A 19,875-nucleotide genomic window follows, 5' to 3' on the forward strand; every position below is an offset into this window, starting at 1 on the left:
ACCTGGGAGAATGCAGGCACTGCCACGCTGTATGGTCTCTGTTTGAAAGTGCTGACAGGTTGTGGCGGGAAGACCCGTGATGAGGACATGCTGTAGTCTGGTGGCGGGATGGCGATGTCATCCTTATCCAGCAGGTTGCCTGTGCTGCTGCTTTTCCCTTGTTGCAAGCTACAACAGGAAAATGATCAGCCAGCCGCCACCCACACACCTCTTTCCCTGCCATTGCTGGACTCCCCTGGGGATCCTGCCCAGCGCCGCAGCCCAGGTGTCTCAGGGGGCCTCAAGCAGGGAGCACAGTAAAGTCACGTGGCACATTTTATCCTAGACACTCACTAACCAGTGGCAATTATTTATCATTCACAGTTGTGACTGAGTCCTCTGCAAACATGCAGGGCTGCTGGAGCCATCTTGGACCCAGGGCAGAGAGAGAAGGTAGGGGAGAAATCTTAGACCCACTTCTGTTGGTGAGAGAAGCTGTGGAGCATACACCAAGCTCTTCTGGGAGAGCTGGTTTCTCCTCTACAGACAGTCACTTCTCCAGCAGATAAGACTAATCCAGATAAGACTAATCTCAGACTTCCTTGCATCAGGGCTCCCCTTCCACCTAGCCTGGACCCCCTCCCATTTAGCAGTAATGGGCAGAGAAATCACAGCCTCCCACACTCTAATCCACTAAAAGGCATTTCTAATGCGACCATCATTACCGATACTGCTCAATCCAAAGCTAAACCCCACTGCGAAACGGAAACCAGCTCGCAGAGAATTTCATGAAGACTCTTTCTCCACATAGCTGGTACTAAGCCCTGATCACCATCTTGATGCCCAAAGGAAAATAAATCTCCCCATTTCATTCAGGTTGCAATGCACTCCACAGTGCGGGAAAGAGACACCCCTTTATGTCGGGCAGCTGGCAGAGGGAGGTGCCATGTGTTCTGCCCCTGCTCGCCTGGTCTGTTTGTCCCTCAGCTCCCTGCACCACTGGAATGGAACCCAACTCATCAGCCCCTTCTATCCAGCCACCACCAAGCTCTCTGGGACCATGTCGCCATCTGTCACTGCAATGGAAGGGGGAAAGCCCTTCAGAGAAACGCCCGAGACTTACAGTGCCACGAGCTAGCGGGAGAGAAGGGGCAGATCAGCACATGCGCCCAAGTGCAGAGAACCTCTCTAACCAGGCACGCCCCATTATGCAGCCCACCTGAAAACCTCCCAATGCCCCTAAGGGGAGACAGTCTCACCCCACTCCCGGTGCCTCCTAGGACAGGGGTCTCAAACTCCTGGCCCACGGGCCATCTACAGCCCACGAGCCTCCCCGCTGTGGCCCGTGAGGCTCCAGCAGTTTTGAGGCCGGGTCTCTCCCTTGGCCCCACCTGCCACCTCTGGGCACTCCCCCCCTCAGGGGCCCCAGCTGTGCAGCAGAACTGAGCAGTGTCTGCCTGCTCACTCCAGTAACTGCTGGCCCCTCCCTGCGGCCCAGGGACAGGGCGGGGCTGTGCCTCCGTGCACTGCCTCTGCCCTGAGCACCCTGTGGCCAATGGGACGCTGTGGGGGCAGAGGCATGCGGAGGCCCCCCCAGCCCAGCCCACCCCACCTTGGAGGCCCAAGCAAGCGCTGCACCCCTGACCCCCCTCCCAGAGCCTGCACCCCAATCCCCTACCCCATACCTCCTCCCCCACCCAGACTCCATCCCAGAGCCATAGGCAGTGGGGAGGGGCAGGTTCTGGGTAGCATGAGTGACACTGGCCTGCTGGGAGGATTTTAGGACTGGCACTGGCCCCAAGGTAAATTGAGTTTGAGATCCCTGTCCTAGGACATCCCAGAGCCTTTTCCTTCGTTGTTCTGGCATCACATCTGACCATGTCTGATGTAACACACACCTGGTGAGGAGTCTCCCTTCCCTGCATATTTCTCTGGGTTACTCAAACTACAGACATGACATCTGAAAATCTCCCAACGTTTCTATGACAAAGTTGGCAAGACTGGCTCAACAGCTGAGAAGAGCACAGTCCGGCACTGCCTCTGGCCCCGTACACACGCTGGTCAGCGCTGGGAGCTTTTCCCCAGACCCAAGGGAACATCACCAGCTGCCATGCTGCACCAGCAGCTGGGACACCACGTTTTTTAAAGGTGTGTTTTTACCTTGTATGCAACCTGTCGCTTCCATTGCTATCAAGAACCCGTGTGTAGGAGAAAGGGAACCAGCCTCTCCTGTAAGAAGAGATAGTCAAACGTAGCCTCTCGCGCAGAGATGTGTGGAGGAAGGAGTCTCTGAACATTACGCTCCGGCTACACGCCACACTATGCTGTGACAGGAGGGACCATCATTTGGGTCATGGCTTTCTAGGGGCGCTACACACACTGCAAACCAGTAAGTGTGGTAAAAACTCCGGATCTCGGGGATACTATTCAAAAAAGGCTCATTCCCTGCCTAGAACACCCTCTCTCAGATGCTCTCTCCCCCCGCCCCCCCCACACACTTACAGGAAAAATGGGGGAGGACTTTCACAGGCAACAGGATTGGGTTTTGTTTTTTTGTTTTGTTTTTTTTTTTTTAAATGCAAGATCCCAGGTTTTGTAGGCCAGACTAAAATTGCTTCTCCTTCCAGGGCCATTAGGAGCAGGCTGCTGCCCCAGCAGCAGTCCCCACCAGGTCAGATGCCTGCCAAGACCATCTGGAGCATTTGCTTTATTGGGAGGCTCTGCGGTGCTGTAAGGAGGTTATTTAAGGTTGCTGGCGTTACAGATAGTGCTGCACAAGCACTCCACGATTCTGCCATTAGCAAGGGCCCTGCGCTCAGCCTCCCACGTGTAACACTGAAGTGAAGTTGGGATAAAGAGTCAAGACAAGAGGTCCAGCACTCAAAAGCCTGGCCTCCCTCCTCAGGTCGGTGCTTTACCAAACACCAGCCAGCAGAGCCAGTATTTCATCTTGCTCAGAATTTTCAAGCTGCCTTAGTAACCGAGTGGCATGATGGGATGCCAGGAAGTACTGGCTGGCAGTTAAGCAAGTCTGGCGCGGCAGCTACTCCAATGTTAAGAGCTAGGTGCTGAGGGCAGCTGTAGTTCTAGGGAGTTCAGACACTTACATTTTTGTTTTCTCACTCTCCCCATAGTGCCATCCATCTCGGGCCTCCGGCACCAGGAGCGTGATGAGGTCTCCTTCCTTGAAGCTCAGGAGAGTGGTGTTATCACCAGCAGCATGAGAGAAAATGGCCTGTACTCTTGTCCTGCCGTTCCTCTCAAGCCCGGCAGCCATGGAACTGGAGCGTGGCAAGGTCTTGTTTTCAGCTGGTGAGACACAAAGAAAGCCTCAAGATCTCAGACCATGTGGCTGACCACATCCTAGGCAGTTTTCTATTGTGGCATTTAGAGTCATTAATCTACCCAAGGCTCAGACAGCACTGCAGTATAGGAAAATGAGCCCCCTTTTAGCCAGTACAGCTCAGACCTCCTCCCCCCGACAATTCTTGGCTGTTCTATAACTGACCACTAAAAAAAAAAAGAGACCTTAAGTGAATGTACTCTGTCGACCCAGTCCAACTGGTGCAGTTCCTCTTTGCTCTCCACTGGGGGGACAGTTTTAGGCAAACTGTCAGAACAGTAACTTAACGGCTACCCCCCCTATTCAATGCTCCTCATTTCACACCTTTGATGCAATGGATGCATTTCTGTGCTAAGGCATTACTTGGAATATTATGCAAATGGACCTATTTGTAATGGTTTACACCCAGGTTCCATTCATTATTCCAGACACATTGCTTGGAGATGTTAACATTAGCGAAGGGAAAAACCCAGAGGAGAGATGCGCGACCCTTCTGGAAAGATGCCCACGGCGAGGCAGATAAATGAACCAAGGCAGGTGAGAGGCCGTGTCTCTATGCGTTGAGATAGACACCTGCACATGACTGCAGGCATAAGAGGAATCAGGACTCAGCAGGGAAGGTCCCACTATTTTTGGCCTAATCCAGTGACCCGATCCCATCATGCAAAGAGCATCATCATGATGTGCTGCCTAGCGGCCCAATCAAGGTGAGGGCCCCATGGTGCTGACGTTGTACAAACACCTTAAAGAGATGGTTGCAGCCTTGCAGAGTTTACAATCCCTCCTCCCAGATTCCTTCAGATCTGCTTATCAGGAACCTTGTCATAGGGCTGAAAGTTTTCCTTCCAAGGGAAACCGCAGCCCAAATCTGCCCACTGTATTTTCTAACCCTGTGCCCAAAGACGCGTGAAAACGGAGACAACCTCACGCGGTTGTTGGGCGAGGACATGAATTACTGCATCGTTCCTAAGTCAGCCAGCCAGGCAGTGACACTCACCGCGTGACGCTTCAGTCACCAACTGAGGACGCCATTGTCCCCACTTAGGCTTTTGTGCCACCCGAGCCCACCTTGCCTCCTCCCACTGCATTAAGGTGCAAAGACCCTTAACTGCTGCGACTCCTGCTCTGGTCAGCAGCTGACCTATAACCCCTGGAAGAAGCGGCTACGTCACTGCCCTGTGATCTGACGGAGGCTAAATCCTTACTGGTTGTGTAACTGCTTTTCGGTGCGACGCTCTTGCGCACAGGAAGTGTGTTGGAGTACGAGTCACTCAGTTGCTTCTGATGCTGGGGAGGAGATAGGGATTTTGGCTGGGCTGGCTTCATCTCAGACCAGCGGCTGTAGTCTTCGACCTCCGGGCCCGAGACACCATTCATCACGGGAATGGTCTCTTGTGCTGACATGCGCTGAAGGAAGAAAGGGCAAAGACATTTCAGCATCAGGGATGTCAAGTCACAGACACCACAATTCCGTAAAAGGACCCACACACTTTAGGAGAATATAGTTTCCCATACAGGATCAGGCCCCATTCTATTGTGTCTGGCATCCTGCCTCCAGTCATGGCCTGATCTTAATGCTTCAGGAGGAGGGGTAAAGCCATTTAGAGTGGCGTGAGGGACCAGATTCCTGCCGTGATCAGTGTGCGCCAAGCAGGCTGATACACAAATACCCTTCTTGACGGAGGTGAAGTGAGACATGGTAGCATTCGGACAGCCCATTTCCAAGCCCACCCAGAGGATTTCAGTTCAATCCTCTCCGGCAGCAAGTCCCACAGTCTGACTACATCAAGAGGAACATCCTTCCATTTACATTGCTAAGCAGTTTTCACTGCCTCCTGCAGCCTATGAGGTCCCCTCCCCAACCCTTCCTGCAAAGCAGGGGCTCAAACTGTGGTCCCTTTCTCCCCCTGGGGCTTTGCAAATCCTGGCTGCCTTCACGGGGCACCACGTCACACAAACGTCAAGGACATGATAAAGCAGGATGGACCATTTCACATTGGCCCCCGCCAGGCTCCTTCACAAGTGTGCACTAGGGGATTCCCCGAATGCGATCTATAGCTTATTGGCAGGGGACTTGCCTGACTGGCAGAGGGTACCGAGACCATGCTAGGCTCACTGCACCCATAACGTTACTCAGCAAGGGCAGCACCACTGATGCCTGGCATACTTACCCCTACAAAGGGCGCCAGCTCTGGTGGGACAGGGAGTGGTTTGGCCCCGGGGATAGGGTCCGAGATGATTAGGTTGGATTTGGACGTAGACAGGGAGCTGGGGATGATCGTGCCATTGCTGCTGGCAGCCATCTGCTGCATCAGCTGGATAGCCCGGTCTGGGATCTTGTTGGGGTCTGAGCAAGATTGCTGCCAGATCGGGAGCTTCTGTGTCAAGATCTCTTTCCCCTAGAATCAGAGGGGGAAGAGTGAGAACACAAGAGATCCGCAGACAAATGCAAATCCACTCACCTCTCAGGATGAGGGGCAAGAATGATCATGCAAAAACTCCCATCTAAAACCAGGCCCCCCAAATATCCGTTCCTCAGACTGGATTCCAGGAGGCACAGAAAGCAGATCATGGCTATCATGCCTCTGGAGCCGGCTTGGAACACAAAGTGCTGCTGGCCCAGATTTCCTCTCTACTCATCTAATTAGAGCTGTAAGTGAGATTTATCTACCCGGGTGTGTAAGAAACAGGACAAACCACGGCATCTTACAATAAATATTGCGTGTAGAATGGCAGACGAGCCAGTATGGTCTCATGAAAAATTGAAGGGTATTTCATTTCCCTAGCTTACTTTGAAACGTTCTGCGTGTGTGGCAGCTTGAAGAATGGACGAGCCAGAACAGTAAGGGAGGGAGAGCTGGGCTATTCAGTTTATCTGAACTCTCCTGTACACCAAGTAATATATTCCAATCAAAGCTTCAGTCGAGAAGTGTGCACTGGAAGCCACACCCGTTAACTATCCAGCGACAGCTCCTAGCCAGCCTTGCTGGGGGAGAACACGTGTGGCATGTGATTGGGTAGCACAAATTATGTTAGCGCAGCATTCATCACTTGGCATCCATTGCTATTCTTTTGGAGCACAAAGCAAGGGGGACATCACTTCTCGCGCTGGGTGAGCAAATGGAAAGTTCGAAGTTGCTGTTCTGATATTTGGCTGTATAAGCATGCTGCTTTGTGATGCTGACAAGGCTGTGCCATCCCCCCGGCCAGCCAGAGCAGACAGGTTTGGGGCATGTTGTGGAACGGGGTGGCTGGAGTCAGTATCGTACTATTCAATCCCCAGAAGTACCCTCCACTAAATCTAGAAATTGCTAAGCAGCTGTGTTCCCGTGGCTGGCTAATGAAGGATTGTTATTCTGAGACAGACTGCAGGCAGAGGGGAGAGTCCCTGCAGCACATCATGTTCATGCCAGAAGACTTGCACACCTCACCAATAAAAAGCTAGTAACTGCAGAGGTGGAATCCCAGGGATAGTCAGAAGCATTCGACAGAACAGCACTGACCACAGCCGTGGCATATTAAAACAGATGCAGATGCAGACACAGCGTTAGCATTTGCCATCTGTTGCACGCAGCGCGGGGAGAAATACAATGAACTCTCTGGGAACCGGATGGCAGCACAGGCAGAGGACTCATTTAGTCTGACAGGGCTGCCCAACCTCTGCACTTTCCAACCTGAAGGATTTTCAAGCTGAAGCTCAGACCTCAGCTAGCTGCGATTAGACATTGGGGCAAGATGGTTTAGGGGTCCCCACCCCCGGTGACCAGAGGCCACGGCAACGCTCCAGCCCAAAGGTCTAGGGCTGAGCTCTGTTTCTGGGTTTTCTAGCCCAAATTAACACTGCAGCATCTGTCCAACCAGGGAACTCGTAGTTTAGTTTCTCACGGGGGAAAAACCCAGACAGTGCTACAGGAATTGCTCCCACATCCAAACGCAGAAGGAACAGGTGCCACCTTCCATGCAGCTCAACTGCACACCCACCTAGTGGTTTCTAGAACATGGACACACACCAGAGAACAATATACTACCACCACATGTGAGCTTAGCAGATTTTGAAGCCCAAGCAGACAAGCTGTCACTCCCAGAAGGCAAATTAATTCATTTTCAATTAACTGATAAAGCAGCATTACTGCAGGATGAACCTGTACCTGTTTGCCTCTAGTTTTACTATCAATCTTTGGCAAATTTAAGTCAGTCCCTAAACGAGGGGTCCCCAATGTGGCACCCACGGGGGCATCTAAATGCACCCATGTCCTGGCCAGCAGTGGAGCATCCACCGAATTTCTGCGGCATTTCGGCAGCGACGCCTCTCAATGATGCTGCTTGCCACTGACAAGTGACAGCGAGAGGCATCGCTGCCGAAATGCCGCAGAAATTCGGCAGCATTTCAGCAGATGCTCCACCACTGCCATGGTCTTTTGTCTGGAGCCCACCAGACGAAAAGGTTGGGGGACCACTGCCCTAAACCATCTCTACTGGCTCTAGAAAAAGCCCTGATTGAAGCCGTGTCTCATTTCCACTGCATACATCAAAGCCCATTCACTTCACGTGCAGACTTCTGGCTGACACAGCCCATAGCACTCCAGGGGAGAAGCAGCGCCGCCTTCGGTGGAAATGGTTGTTTGGTAACTTCGCCAGCCTCGGAAATTGGCCTACCACTTTACACACCCATCCACACTGTGGTGTGGATGAGCCACCTGCAAAATTCCCTCGGACGATTTTGTCAATGTACTTTGCTGCGATAAGCCACAGTGCAAAACTGCAATGAAGCTTGGGTTCCAAAAGGGCCGTTTAACATGTGAGGCTGCAGCAACGTTCCAGGTCACTTACGACTCTTGGCGAGAACTCTGGAACCTCCATCTTTGAACAGAAGACTTACTACCCCCCCATCCCATTGTAACATACATCGGGTTTTGACTCAGCATATATTCTGCAACAAGGACAGCGATGACTCACTGGACTCTGTTACTCCCTTATTCAAAGCTCACTCTTGACAGATGGAGATAAGTGAGATGTAGGGAAAAAAACAGGAATAACGAAGTGTGAGCACATGCAGGCTGTTGTGTTAAGCGAGCAGCATGCTCACCACATGCAGTATCAACCCGAGTTAGTGAACACAGCACCAGAAGGGGCAAGAGAACTCTGCTCCAAGGTCCGAGCTGACAGGTGAGTGCTCTGGGCTGTCCTCCCCCTGCAGAACAGTTGGTAAGAGAGGTAGGCAGCAGTGGAACAGCTGCCTTCCTATTGAATCCTCTCATTTGTTAGTGATGAGCTGTAAGGTAGCAATCACAATGGCTTAAAGGGAGCCAGCTCACCATGTTCTCTGCTGCTTGCTCGCTGCTCCTCTGAGAGGAACAAAACAAGAAGCAGGAATTTTCTTACCTCCCTTCAGGAGGAAGGTCACTGCACCAAGTTTTGGTCTGGTTTTGTGACTCATTAGCTGATCAAACAGGGATTTGACCCCCCTCTTTAAGCCTGTGTACTCCATCCTGCAGTGACTAATGACAGCTCAAGGACTACATGAGTGTACCAGAAAGGTGTGTTCTTCTCAGCTGGGCTGTGCTAGGCAGAGGCACTGGAGATGGGGCTGACACCTTTAAAGGAAAGCTGGGCCATGGTGTGCTGCTGCCATGCCCTCGCCAGTCACTGTCCTTCTGGACAGCAACTCAATCGGCTTCCTCTGGCTGGGTGATAGCTGGTCTTTGCCAGTCTCTCCAGGAGAGCTAAGAAGTGGGAGCCTCTTTCAGTGGCCCAGCAAAGCAGCACCCATAGGGCCCTGCAGATAAATGGCATGTGCCCCGCCATCCTGTAGATCTTTGGACAAAACACCCGCCTCCCAGGGCACAATCTGCAAGGAGTGGCTGAAAACTAAACACACCACCACCTCACAGAGCAGAGGTTGCAGCTTACGCAGCCCGGGGAGACAGACAGACTGTGTGCAGTGCCCTGATCAGTATGCATTCCTGTCCCGTCTGCCTGAGCCACAGGGGACTGGTCTGGCTCATTAGCACAAGCTGTAGAGATTCACCCAGTTTGTTTGAAGGTCCCTGGTTCCAACCCAGCACCAGTCAAAGGGCAGCCCTCACAGAGCACCCAACCAAAATGACCAACTGCCCTTGTGTGATCACTGCCCATACTGATGGGAGCACTTGGACCTCTTTGGAGGGTCTCCTATCCGGAGGCTGCTTCACAGGCTGATTAACATGGTGGTTGCTCACCTTGGCATGGTAGGAGATGGTGTTCTTAGCCACAGCACACTGCTTCTCTACCAGGAAGCAGAACCGTCTCCTCTCCTCTGTGAGCGCTGTCTTATAGCCATCAGAGACATGGTTTTCTAGCTCACCTTGTTTGTTGCTGATAGCATCAATGTACTAGGGAAAGACGACAAGTGAACAGGTTATTAGAAGAGGCATGTGGTTAAATCTCTGCACACCCAGCACTGCGTGATTACCTGCACCTCAATGGATGTTTGAAAAATGTCACCTGCAAACCCATAACAAGACAGAAGTTCTTTTGGGTACGAATCCTGTGCATTGGATATTTGCTCCAAGTAATAAATGCAGCATCAGCCTGTATGTCTCTTCACTCCTCCCACTAGAAAGAACATTATTGAAATACTGCACACAACTCTTACAGTTTTATTTGATTTAAAATTTGCCTGCAAGCACAGAACTTATATGCACACACACGTGGGGTGTTTGTGTGCACATCCACGTGTGTGCATGCACGCATCTCTCCCAACCATCCTTTACTCATCCGAACTCCCCCACATAAAGCTACTGACTCAGAATGTGGGCTTCAAAAAAGTCATGTGGGTGGCTGAGGGGAGGGCAGAGCCGAACTGCCTTGCAGCTGCCCTCTCAAACACCCACACCTGGGTAGAGCTAATGCTCAGACTGTGTACACTGCCTCTGCTGCTTAAACCCTGCTGGTTTTATGCCGATAGGAATCATGACACTTCCATTTGCAACAGCATCCGAGAGCATTCTCCTTCCAGGCAAACCATGGGCAGTATTGTTCTCACTCCCCCTCCAACCCAGAACAATCAACACAAGATGCTACAGAAGAGAGACCAGGGGAGAGGCTGGTGAGCAAGACAAGAACTGTTCCCTTCACCTTATGCCTCACCTGCTCCCCCCACAATCCCTTGTGTGCTCACCCATGCCACAGCCCCAGAGGCAGGAATGTGGCACCCCCTTTCTCTGGGGCCATATCTAGAAAATGCATTAAAAACTAAATTAAACCCATGAGCACAGAATCATTTTTGGCCACCTCTTTCTCCAGCAATGTCCAAGTGCAGACCCTCCATAATCTGTCCTGAACAGCTCCCATAACACGTGCTGCCTGGCTAGCCGATCTGTCACTGGTCAGGCTAGTAGCAAGAGTTCACCGAACTCTATACTGCCCAGTACCTCAAAAGTTCAGCAATGGGGCAGCTGAGTCAGTAGGCCTTGCACAGGATTCCCTATGGAAAGGGGGATGCCAATACTCACCCCTCTATTTGCATTTGCATCGAACACACACACACAAACCTTCAGCAAATCGTCAGACTATTCTGCAATCATTCCATTTTGCTTGCGCTACTTAACCCTCAGGTACATAGCTTCCACATGTGAACTGCTCGCAAGCAACACAAAAATCAGTCATGCCCACCCTGGCCCAGCACCATGTGTAGCTCAGACTTGCTGTCACCTGTTCCTCTTTAACAGGGTGAGTTTTGTGCTGGGGGAAGAAGCCACCAAGACAACAGCAACTCAGTTCTCCACCTGCCCAAAACATCCATCAGTTCAGCAAGGGCAACAAACTTCCTGATCAAAACAAGCAGGATGACCTCTGGGACCCAAGAAGAGTTGCATAAGCCATGCCCACGGATGGATTCCATCCCCAGTGAGCCCAGCATGGGCACCTCTTAGTAAAAATTGTTATGGAGGATTCTGAGATGCCTCAAAGTCAGTTACCAGCTGGGCTCAGGCCACAAATTCTCTTTCCACAGGACCCCAAGCAGTGTGACCATCTGTCAATTCGGGCTGAATTCAAACAAGCCAGACTGTAGTGGTTCTGAATTCCTTCATCAATTCCCCGAGCCCTCTCCTCAGCAGCTACAGACACATTTATGAACCTGCTATTCGCTTCTCAGATTGTTTGTGCCAATGCCCTGTTTCAGGATTCCTTTGCCCTACAGAATCCTTCTGCACACTTCTTTGTGGGGCTGATGCTCTGTCACTTGCATTGCACATCTACACATCCCCAGCCTCGGATCTTTCAAATCAGATCCAAGAGAAACACTTCTCCCCTTCTGAAGAGCATTCGTAGCTTTAGAGAGAAGTGGCGGAAGTAATATCCTTTCTGGGGCCTGCTGCTGCTGCTGAAAGAGAAGCTTTTGAGCTTTGCACAGAGTGCTTCTTCAGGTCTGGAAAAGGTACTCAGGCCTGGTCTACACTTAGGAAAATCCACACCCCTGAGTAACAGTTAAATCGACCTAATCCCCGGTGTAGACAGTGCTAGGGCGATGGGACAATTCCCCCCATCCATCTAGCTCAGGGAGGTGGATATTTATGCCAATGAGAGAACCAATCCCATCAATACAGGTAACAGGGCAGCTGCGCCACTGAAGCATTAAGTGTACACAAGCCATCAGGGTGTCCCAGCTAAATCCAAGAGGGGACAGATTGGTTAGCATACGTAGTTAACACATTGCAAGGGACTAGTTGAGGTGAAGTGGCCAGTGAGCACCCAGACCTGAAGAAGAGCTCTGGGTAAGTTTCAAAGCTGGTTTCTCCCCCCAACCGAAGTGATATCTTCCCCACTTAGTCTCTCCACTATGCTGGGACTGACATGGCTGTAACACTGCATACTTGTAACTTTGAGCAACATAAGAACGGCCATACTGGGTTAGACCAAAGATCTATCTAGCCCAGTATCCTGTCCTGTGACAGTGGCCAGTGCCAGGTGCCCCAGAGAGAATGAACACAACAAGGAATCAAGTGATCCATTCCCAGCTCCTGGTGAACAAAGACCAGAGACACCATCCCTGCCCATCCTGGCTAATAGCCATTGATGGACCTATCCTCCCTGAACTGGGATGGTTCTTTTTTGAACCGTGTTATACTCTTGGCCTTCACAATATCTTCTGGCAAGGAGTTCCACGGCTTAACTGCGTTGTGTGAAAAAACACTGTTTTAAACCTGCTGTCTATTAATTTCATTTGGTGACCCCTAGTTCTTGTGTTATGAGAAGGAGTAAACACCACCACTTCCTAATTTACTTTCTCCAGATCCATCATGATTTTATAGACCTCTGTCATATCCTCCCTCAGTCATCTTTTCCAAACTGAAGTCCCTGTTTTATTACTCTCTCCTCATACGGAAGTCGTTCATGCCCCTCATTTTTATGCAATAAATGCTTCACATAAAAGGGAGGGTTCAATACTAAACTAAATATGCTCCATTTCCACCTTCCCTGCAAGGCCATCTCAGACTTGTCATGACCAGCTTTATAGTCTAGCCCAAATTAAATGAGGTTTGTTGACTAACTAAGATTCCCTGGAAGAGAACCAAACAGGGAATTTTTCCAACCTCTCCCCCCCCTCCATTTTCTGTCTCTCTCACTGAATACGGAGCAACTCACAGCAGTTGTCTCTTCAGAGCACTTTGGTATCAGCTCTCAGAACAAACACACAAGGGAAATAAAAACAGACAGCAACATTAAGTGACTTGCCCAAATCCACAGAGCAAGCCCATGTCAGAGCTGGCATTAGCATTAGGAAATCCTAGCTCTCAGTCCTGTGTTCTGATCATGCCTCCTCCTCAAGACCAAACCCTTGGGGAATCCATGCTTTTTGCACCAGGAGAGTCTTCTGGCTAGTTTGCTACTGGATCTCCCCCACGGGCACAAAGCAGACAGCAGTGAAAAGGAAGAAAAAACCCTGTTCTGCACTCAGAAACTGCATTTTTTTAAACAACCAACTTCAAAAACGATTCCCAGTCTTCCCCACTACTCCACACCAGCCTGTGCGTTCTGAAACTGACATAACAGTGCTCTATGTACACTATGAAACAAGTGCACTCCATGTGCTTGCAGAATGCAGCAGGTAGGCTCCAACTGATGGCAAAGGCTGTCAGCATCATGAGTGGGTAAAGGGAGGGGGAAAAAGGAAGCATCTTACCATTGTATTGGCTTAGTGCAGGTGGTGTTTCATGGAGCATGCCAGAAGATCAAACACCCACTGCTATTTGTTCTCCCCATGAATGGGCCCAGAGGGCAACCTCCAAGACACAATCTCAATTGTGAATGATTGCCGTGCTTCACAAACCCTGGAGGGGCTGCCTGGGCATCAGGGGAGGAATTTAGGGAGAGAAAGGTTACAGAAACCCTCTGTAATAGAGTAATGTCCTGCTACCTCTTAAAAACCCACAAACTACTGACAGACAACTCAGGAAAGTGTTTCTGGGTTTCTAGGTTGAGAGAGCCCCTTCAAATAACTTTCCCCTCACTCGGGTATAGGCATCAGCTAAAATATGCACCAGGAACAAAGATGACCTAATTAGCAATGTCAGCACTTCATCTCTGCACCAAGGGAACCAAGAATATTAGATGGGAGAGGAATTCTGTTTTAAAATAGCTTTCACTTAAGGCTTGGAGTCATGGAGACCAGAACTGTGTTGAAGGAAACTGCAGCTTTGCTAGGGTGACCAGATGTCCTGATTTTATAGGGATAGTCACAATATTTGGGGTTGTGTCTTATATAGGGGCCTATTATCCCCTAACCCCCATCCCGATTTTTCATACTTGCTGTCTGGTCACCCTGAGCTTTACTCCCAGGGTGAGCAAGGGAAGGGAAGTGAGGAAGAGTAAAACCTTGCACTTCAAAAAGCTGGACAGGTCTCACAAGACACAGAATTATCCGTGGAAATTGGTGACTAATCCCAATTAGCCTAGCAGCTCTCTCCACTTAGAGCCCCGCAAACTGCCTCCATTGTTCTCCAGGTGGGGGAGGGAGGCACTCACAGCCAAGCCAGCAAGGTGAAAGCCATCATCTATGCAGAGAGCACAGAAGGCTGCCTAAAAAGGAGGCACTGCCCAGTGAATCATTCCCAGAACAGCAGCCATTCTTCCAGCCTACAGCTTTAACTCTTGGGCAGCTGGAATCTGTTACAAGACAACACCTGTAAGAGATTCTGCTAGAAACACAGCTCAGTAACACAAGCAAGGTCTGTTTAGCAAATCAAGAGACGTACGCTCAGTAGAGCTTACTGAATATTTATAACAAACAACTAACTTGTATAGTGCTTTGCGTTGACGGACCAGGTTTTCCCCTCCCTGTAAGCAGCTCATAACTAGGAGGAATAAGGACAAATATATCCTGGGGGGAGATTATGCAACAGAGGAAGAAGGAAAAAAACAACCATACAGGATGGAAGCAACCATCACCACTAACACAAGACTGGAGATTGCAAAGCACTTTCAGATTTTAGACCAATAAACTCATCCCAGATGCTGGCACGAGTTAAACTATGGCTAGAGGAATATAAAAAAATATTAGAATGTTAAGGATCAAAAAAAGCCTTGAGACAAACACTAATTCCAAGCAGAGAGTGATCAATTTAGAGAGTCAGTGCAGGCAAAATAGCAGATGTCATATTTGGATTTCACTAAAGCATTCAATCATGTATTGTTACTGAATAAATTAATTCAAATGGTGTTGGACAGAAACAATTCTGTGAAAAACTAGCTAAGAGTGAAAACCAAGGACAATGCTAATCAGCAACGTATTGAGTTTGAGTTGTACTGCAGGAATCCGCATCAGGGTCCCTCTGATAAATGACTGAAAGGAGAGAGTGAACCACATTAATGAAATCTCCCAGAGATGGAAGTTGGGAGGAGCAGCAAACGCCCATGAGGACTAACGAGGACCTGGCAAACAATACAATTTGGCTTGGAAAAAAAAAAATCACAAGCTAAGGGCTAGTCTACACTGGCAGCGCTTTAACGTGGCTTGTGTACTCACAGCAGAGCGCTCTAAAAAACCCACCTTCACAAGAGGCATCACTCCCAGCACTGATGCACTGTTTACACTAGCGCTTACAGCACTGAAACATGCTGTGCTCAGGAGGTGTTTTCACACCCAAGTGAGAAAGTTGCAGCACTGTAAATTGCCAGTGTAGACAAGCCCTAATGCATCTAGGGGAAAACCACCAACACTCCTCAGCAGAGGGAAGCCAGTAACACTGCAGAAGACTGCTAGACAGATGGGTTTACAACAGGCTGTGGCAGCAGAAATGGCTAAAGCAATATTGGGCTGCATACACAAATGCATCCCATCACGAGTAGGGAGGGAAGTCAGTCAGTCAGTCTATAGCTCTGGTGGGAACATGCCCAGAACACTAGTTTTCTGGAAACAGAATCTAAAGACCAACCAGGGGAGATCAGAAGGATAGATGAAGGAATTGGAAGGATTCAGAGAGCTAAGAGAGTGCCATGATGTGAGAACATGGAAACAGCCTACAAGGTTTTGAAAAGTGTGAGCTCCAAAAGCAGAGGATTTATTTAGGGTGGCACAAGGGGGAATAATTAGAAGTAATGAGATAAAAATTAAGAAACAGAAAAGCAAGGCTGATTATCAGGGAACGCTTCCTGTCAGAGACCTATTAGGTTGCAGAGCAGCCTCTCAAGGGGAGTGATGAAATCCATAGTGCTGAGTACATTTAAAACTAGACAAAATGTTTAGGGATCACGCCCCTGCAGCAGCCCCAGGAAGGACATGGCTTCAGGAGTTGATCCTAAACTAGCGGATTCATTCAGTGCCCCCACAGAGCTCAGCCCTTCCCTTTCTGAACAAGGTGTGAGCAAACATTACACGTGTTTCCAGAGCCACCCCAGCCAGGCTTTACCAGTAGCTGCCACCACCAATGCAGATGGAAAGTTCTGGCACAAGATTATGACATATGGGATGTTAAGTGGCAATTAAGTCAAGACAGGGCCCTGTTGTGCGACCCCTCCCCCATGTTATGGCCACAAACGGATTTACACTCCACTCTGCAATGAGGATGAAAGGAAACACGAGATGCTATTGTTAAAAACCACTCCATTTCAACAGTTGGCAGGGTGACAGATTTATGTCTTGCTATCATTACTTAAAACAAGTTTGCTACTCCAAGCCCCATACCATTTATGAATGAGTGAACTACTGTGTGCTTCTTCTGTCATCTTCAGTAACAATTATTCTGAACCCAGGCTTGTGTAAGCTATAGAGAAAGGAGAAGGAAAGGTTTTGCTTTTCCTAGGTTATATTGGACACAAATGATCTCTTAGGGATGTTACAGGAAGAACACAGCCACCTGCAGCTGTACTGCCTTGAGCTGGGATCTCTCACACAAAGGAGAGTTAGGTTAGGTCTCTACTTGAATGGAAGACGAAGAAGAATCCAGGATCTGCAGAAAAGTATTCTGGAAGATTCTGTAGGAGGGTGTTCTTCCAATTCAGAATCACAATTAAATCACAGAATATCAGGGTTGGAAGGAACCTCAGGGGTCATCTACTCCAACCCCCTGCTCAAAGCAGGACCAATCCCCAACTAAATCATTCCAGCCAGGGCTTTGTCAAGACTGACCTTAAAAACCTCTAAGGAAGGAGATTCCACCACCTCCCTAGGTAACCCATTCCAGTGCTTCACCACCCTCCTGGTGAAAAAAGTTTTTCCCAATATTCAACCTAAACCTCCCCCATTGAAACTTGAGACCATTACGCCTTGTTCTGTCATCTGCTACCACTGAGAACAGTCTGGATCTATCCACTTTGGAACCCCCTTTCAGGTAGTTGAAAGCAGCTATCAAATCCCCCCTCATTCTTCTCTTCTGCAGACTAAACGATCCCAGTTCCCTCAGCCTCTCCTCATAAGTCATGTGCTCCAGCCCCCTAATCATTTTTATTGTCCATCACTGGACTCCCTCCAATTTGTCCACATCCTTTCTGTAGCGGGGGAAGCCCAAAACTGGACACAGTACTCCAGATGAGGCCTCACCAACGCTGAATAGAGAGGAATGATCATGTCCCTCGATCTGCTGGCAATGCCCCAATACAGCCCAAAATGCTGTTAGCCTTCTTGGCAACAAGGGCACACTGATTCAAATCCAGCTTCTTGTCCACAGTAACCCCTAGGTCTTTTTCTGCAGATCTGCTGCCTAGCCACTCGGTCCCTAGTCTGTAGCAGTGCATGGGATTCTTCTGTCCCAAATGCAGGACTCTGCACTTAAACCTAATGAGGTTCAACAAGGACCTTTTGGCCCAATCCTCTAATTTGTCTAGGTCCCTCTGTATCCTATCCCCACCCTCCAGCATAATCAATGCATCAGCTGAGTGACAAGGGGCAACAGGCTACTTACTGGAGTTGCTGCCTTTTCAATGAGACTAGAGAACACTCAGCTAGTCAGTAACACACACATCTGCATTTGAGGCTCAGTCCTGAAAGTCTTTCCGCACGCTGGCTGCAAGCCACTAAAATGCATGTGTAGTTCCACTGAAGTCAAGACTTCAGAGAAAGGTTTTGGCACTCAATTATACATGCAGACTTCCTGCAAATCTACTAGCATGCTGCTGAGTCCATTATTTTAACATATGACATTTTAGGGGGCTTGTATGTTTTGTTTTTAAGAATGATCTGGAGATACTAATATGCCTCTCTCCAAGAGGCACAAGCAGCTAGCAGACCTCAGGCTGTGAAATGAGCCAAAGATGCTCTAGTAAACAAACCTTCCTCCTGGATTGGAGAATGCCTGCAAGTGGGTTTCCATGAAATGTGGAGTGGGTTCCATTTTCTTTTGCAAAGAAACAATCCCTCTAGACCAGTGGTTCTCAAACTTTTGTACTGGTGACCCCTTTCACCTAGCAAGCCTCTGAGTGCAATCCTCCCCTACCTTTATAAATTAAGAAAACTTTTGTACATTTAACACTATTATAAATGCTGGAGGCAAAATGGGGTTGGGGAAGGCCGACAGCTTGCAACCTGCCCCCCATGAAAACCTCAACCCCAAGGGGTCCTGACCCCAGTTTCAGAACCCCTACTCTAGAAGGCCATGAGGTTCTGAACATGGACCTATGAATACGCAAACACCTCATTTCATAAACACTGTCCTACCACATTAGCACATTTACATCCATAAGGGGAAATCCACTCAGTGCTCCTGGCACAGTACTTCCCTTAGTATTCAGCCCCCAACTCTTTGGGAGGAGACTGGGATAAGTAGTTGCGAGATACACAACACTGACCCCCTATTCAGGTGGGTCTCTTCCATCTCCATTGCTAAGAAGAGTCATTTTACTCACTAAATTCTGCAACAACATTCAACTTAACTGACAGTTTTTCCCCATATTTGTGCATCTGAGACAGACTGCAAATATTCCAGTATTTGGGGATTATTCCTAAATGCCTTTATTCAAACAGCATTCAAAACTACTATGCTAATGCAAGTTAACCTGCAGAGCCATCTGCTTCTTCCTGCCACCCCCTCTGCACTGGGTGCAACCCCCCCATTCTGATTCATGGTGTCGTCGCTTCACTGAAATGCCTCAAACTCCTTTCTTCCACACTTGTCCTCTAGAAGTGATGCCAGAGTGAATCCCTGCGCTGAGCTAGCCATGTTCTCTGTGATAATTCCCCCCTTACCAGGTGACCCCCCCCCCCAAGTGGCATTTAGGTTGTAAGCGTTTTCAGGCAGGGACCATGAAGCACTCACTGCATCTTGGGAGGCTAGGTAACAGGAACAAAACAAGATTGAGAGGAAGGGGCTTTGCATCAGTAGATCTCAAAGCCCTTCACAATCTTCATGTATTTATCCTGTGATGCAGGGAGGGCTGTTTTCCCATTGTCCAGATGGGAAGAGAGGCAGAGAGGCTAAGGGACTTTGTCCAAGGTCTCACAGAATAGGCGATCTCAGGCAGAGCAGGGAACTGACTTCCAGTCTCCCAAGTCCTAGGCCAGTGCCCCAATAACTCAGCCATCTTCCCTCTCCAAGGAACAGCTCATTTATTTTTACTCAGGAGGTAATGCACACTGACTTACTACCTCCTTGGGTCGCACCATGCCCTGAACCCACACCCAGTGAGACAACAAGAGGTACTGGTGACATTTCCGGTTTGTCAAGCTTGCTTCGCCACCACCACAGCACAATCTTACTAGTCTGTGCTCTGCCCACCTCTTCCTTCACACCTGGCCAGTGCACCACCACAGCAGCCTCACCAGCCCCCTGAGGAGGCCCGTCCCCTTGTTCTGTTCTCTCTCAATGTGCTCAGAGTCAGGTTCCCAGCCCCTCTCATCCCCATTTCAGTCCACAAATCTCCTTTTAAACAAACTGTTCATCTGCTGTAAAGGCCCAACAGACCCACCCCAAGGCAAGACATGACTGACATTCTCTCTGCATGAAACACTCTGCAGAGTGAGCAGATACACGTGGTTGGTTACTGCACTAGTTGAAGCATATCCAGCGTGAAGTGTGCACAGGCAATTCTAACACACAAAGCTAATAAATCGATAATTGCTAAAAGTCAGGTCCCCTGTT

At 49.4% G+C, this 19,875-nt stretch overlaps 1 protein-coding gene across 4 annotated transcripts in view; it reads right to left on the reverse strand.

The window, feature by feature from the left end:
* BAIAP2 (BAR/IMD domain containing adaptor protein 2) overlaps positions 1–19,875 on the reverse strand; it is an 85,399-nt gene that overhangs the window by 12,892 nt on the left and 52,632 nt on the right. For all 4 annotated transcript variants that reach the window (XM_050920755.1, XM_050920757.1, XM_050920758.1 and 1 more), the window contains 6 exons: positions 9,541–9,693; positions 5,494–5,721; positions 4,528–4,729; positions 3,087–3,288; positions 2,140–2,208; positions 3–168 (listed from right to left, as the gene is read on the reverse strand). In XM_050920755.1, the coding sequence (XP_050776712.1) occupies positions 3–168; positions 2,140–2,208; positions 3,087–3,288; positions 4,528–4,729; positions 5,494–5,721; positions 9,541–9,693 (1,020 nt within the window). The remainder of the gene's footprint in view (positions 1–2; positions 169–2,139; positions 2,209–3,086; positions 3,289–4,527; positions 4,730–5,493; positions 5,722–9,540; positions 9,694–19,875) is intronic.

The sequence above is a fragment of the Gopherus flavomarginatus genome, chromosome 12 (assembly GCF_025201925.1).
Source record: "Gopherus flavomarginatus isolate rGopFla2 chromosome 12, rGopFla2.mat.asm, whole genome shotgun sequence".
In the NCBI taxonomy this organism is placed as follows: domain Eukaryota; kingdom Metazoa; phylum Chordata; order Testudines; family Testudinidae; genus Gopherus; species Gopherus flavomarginatus.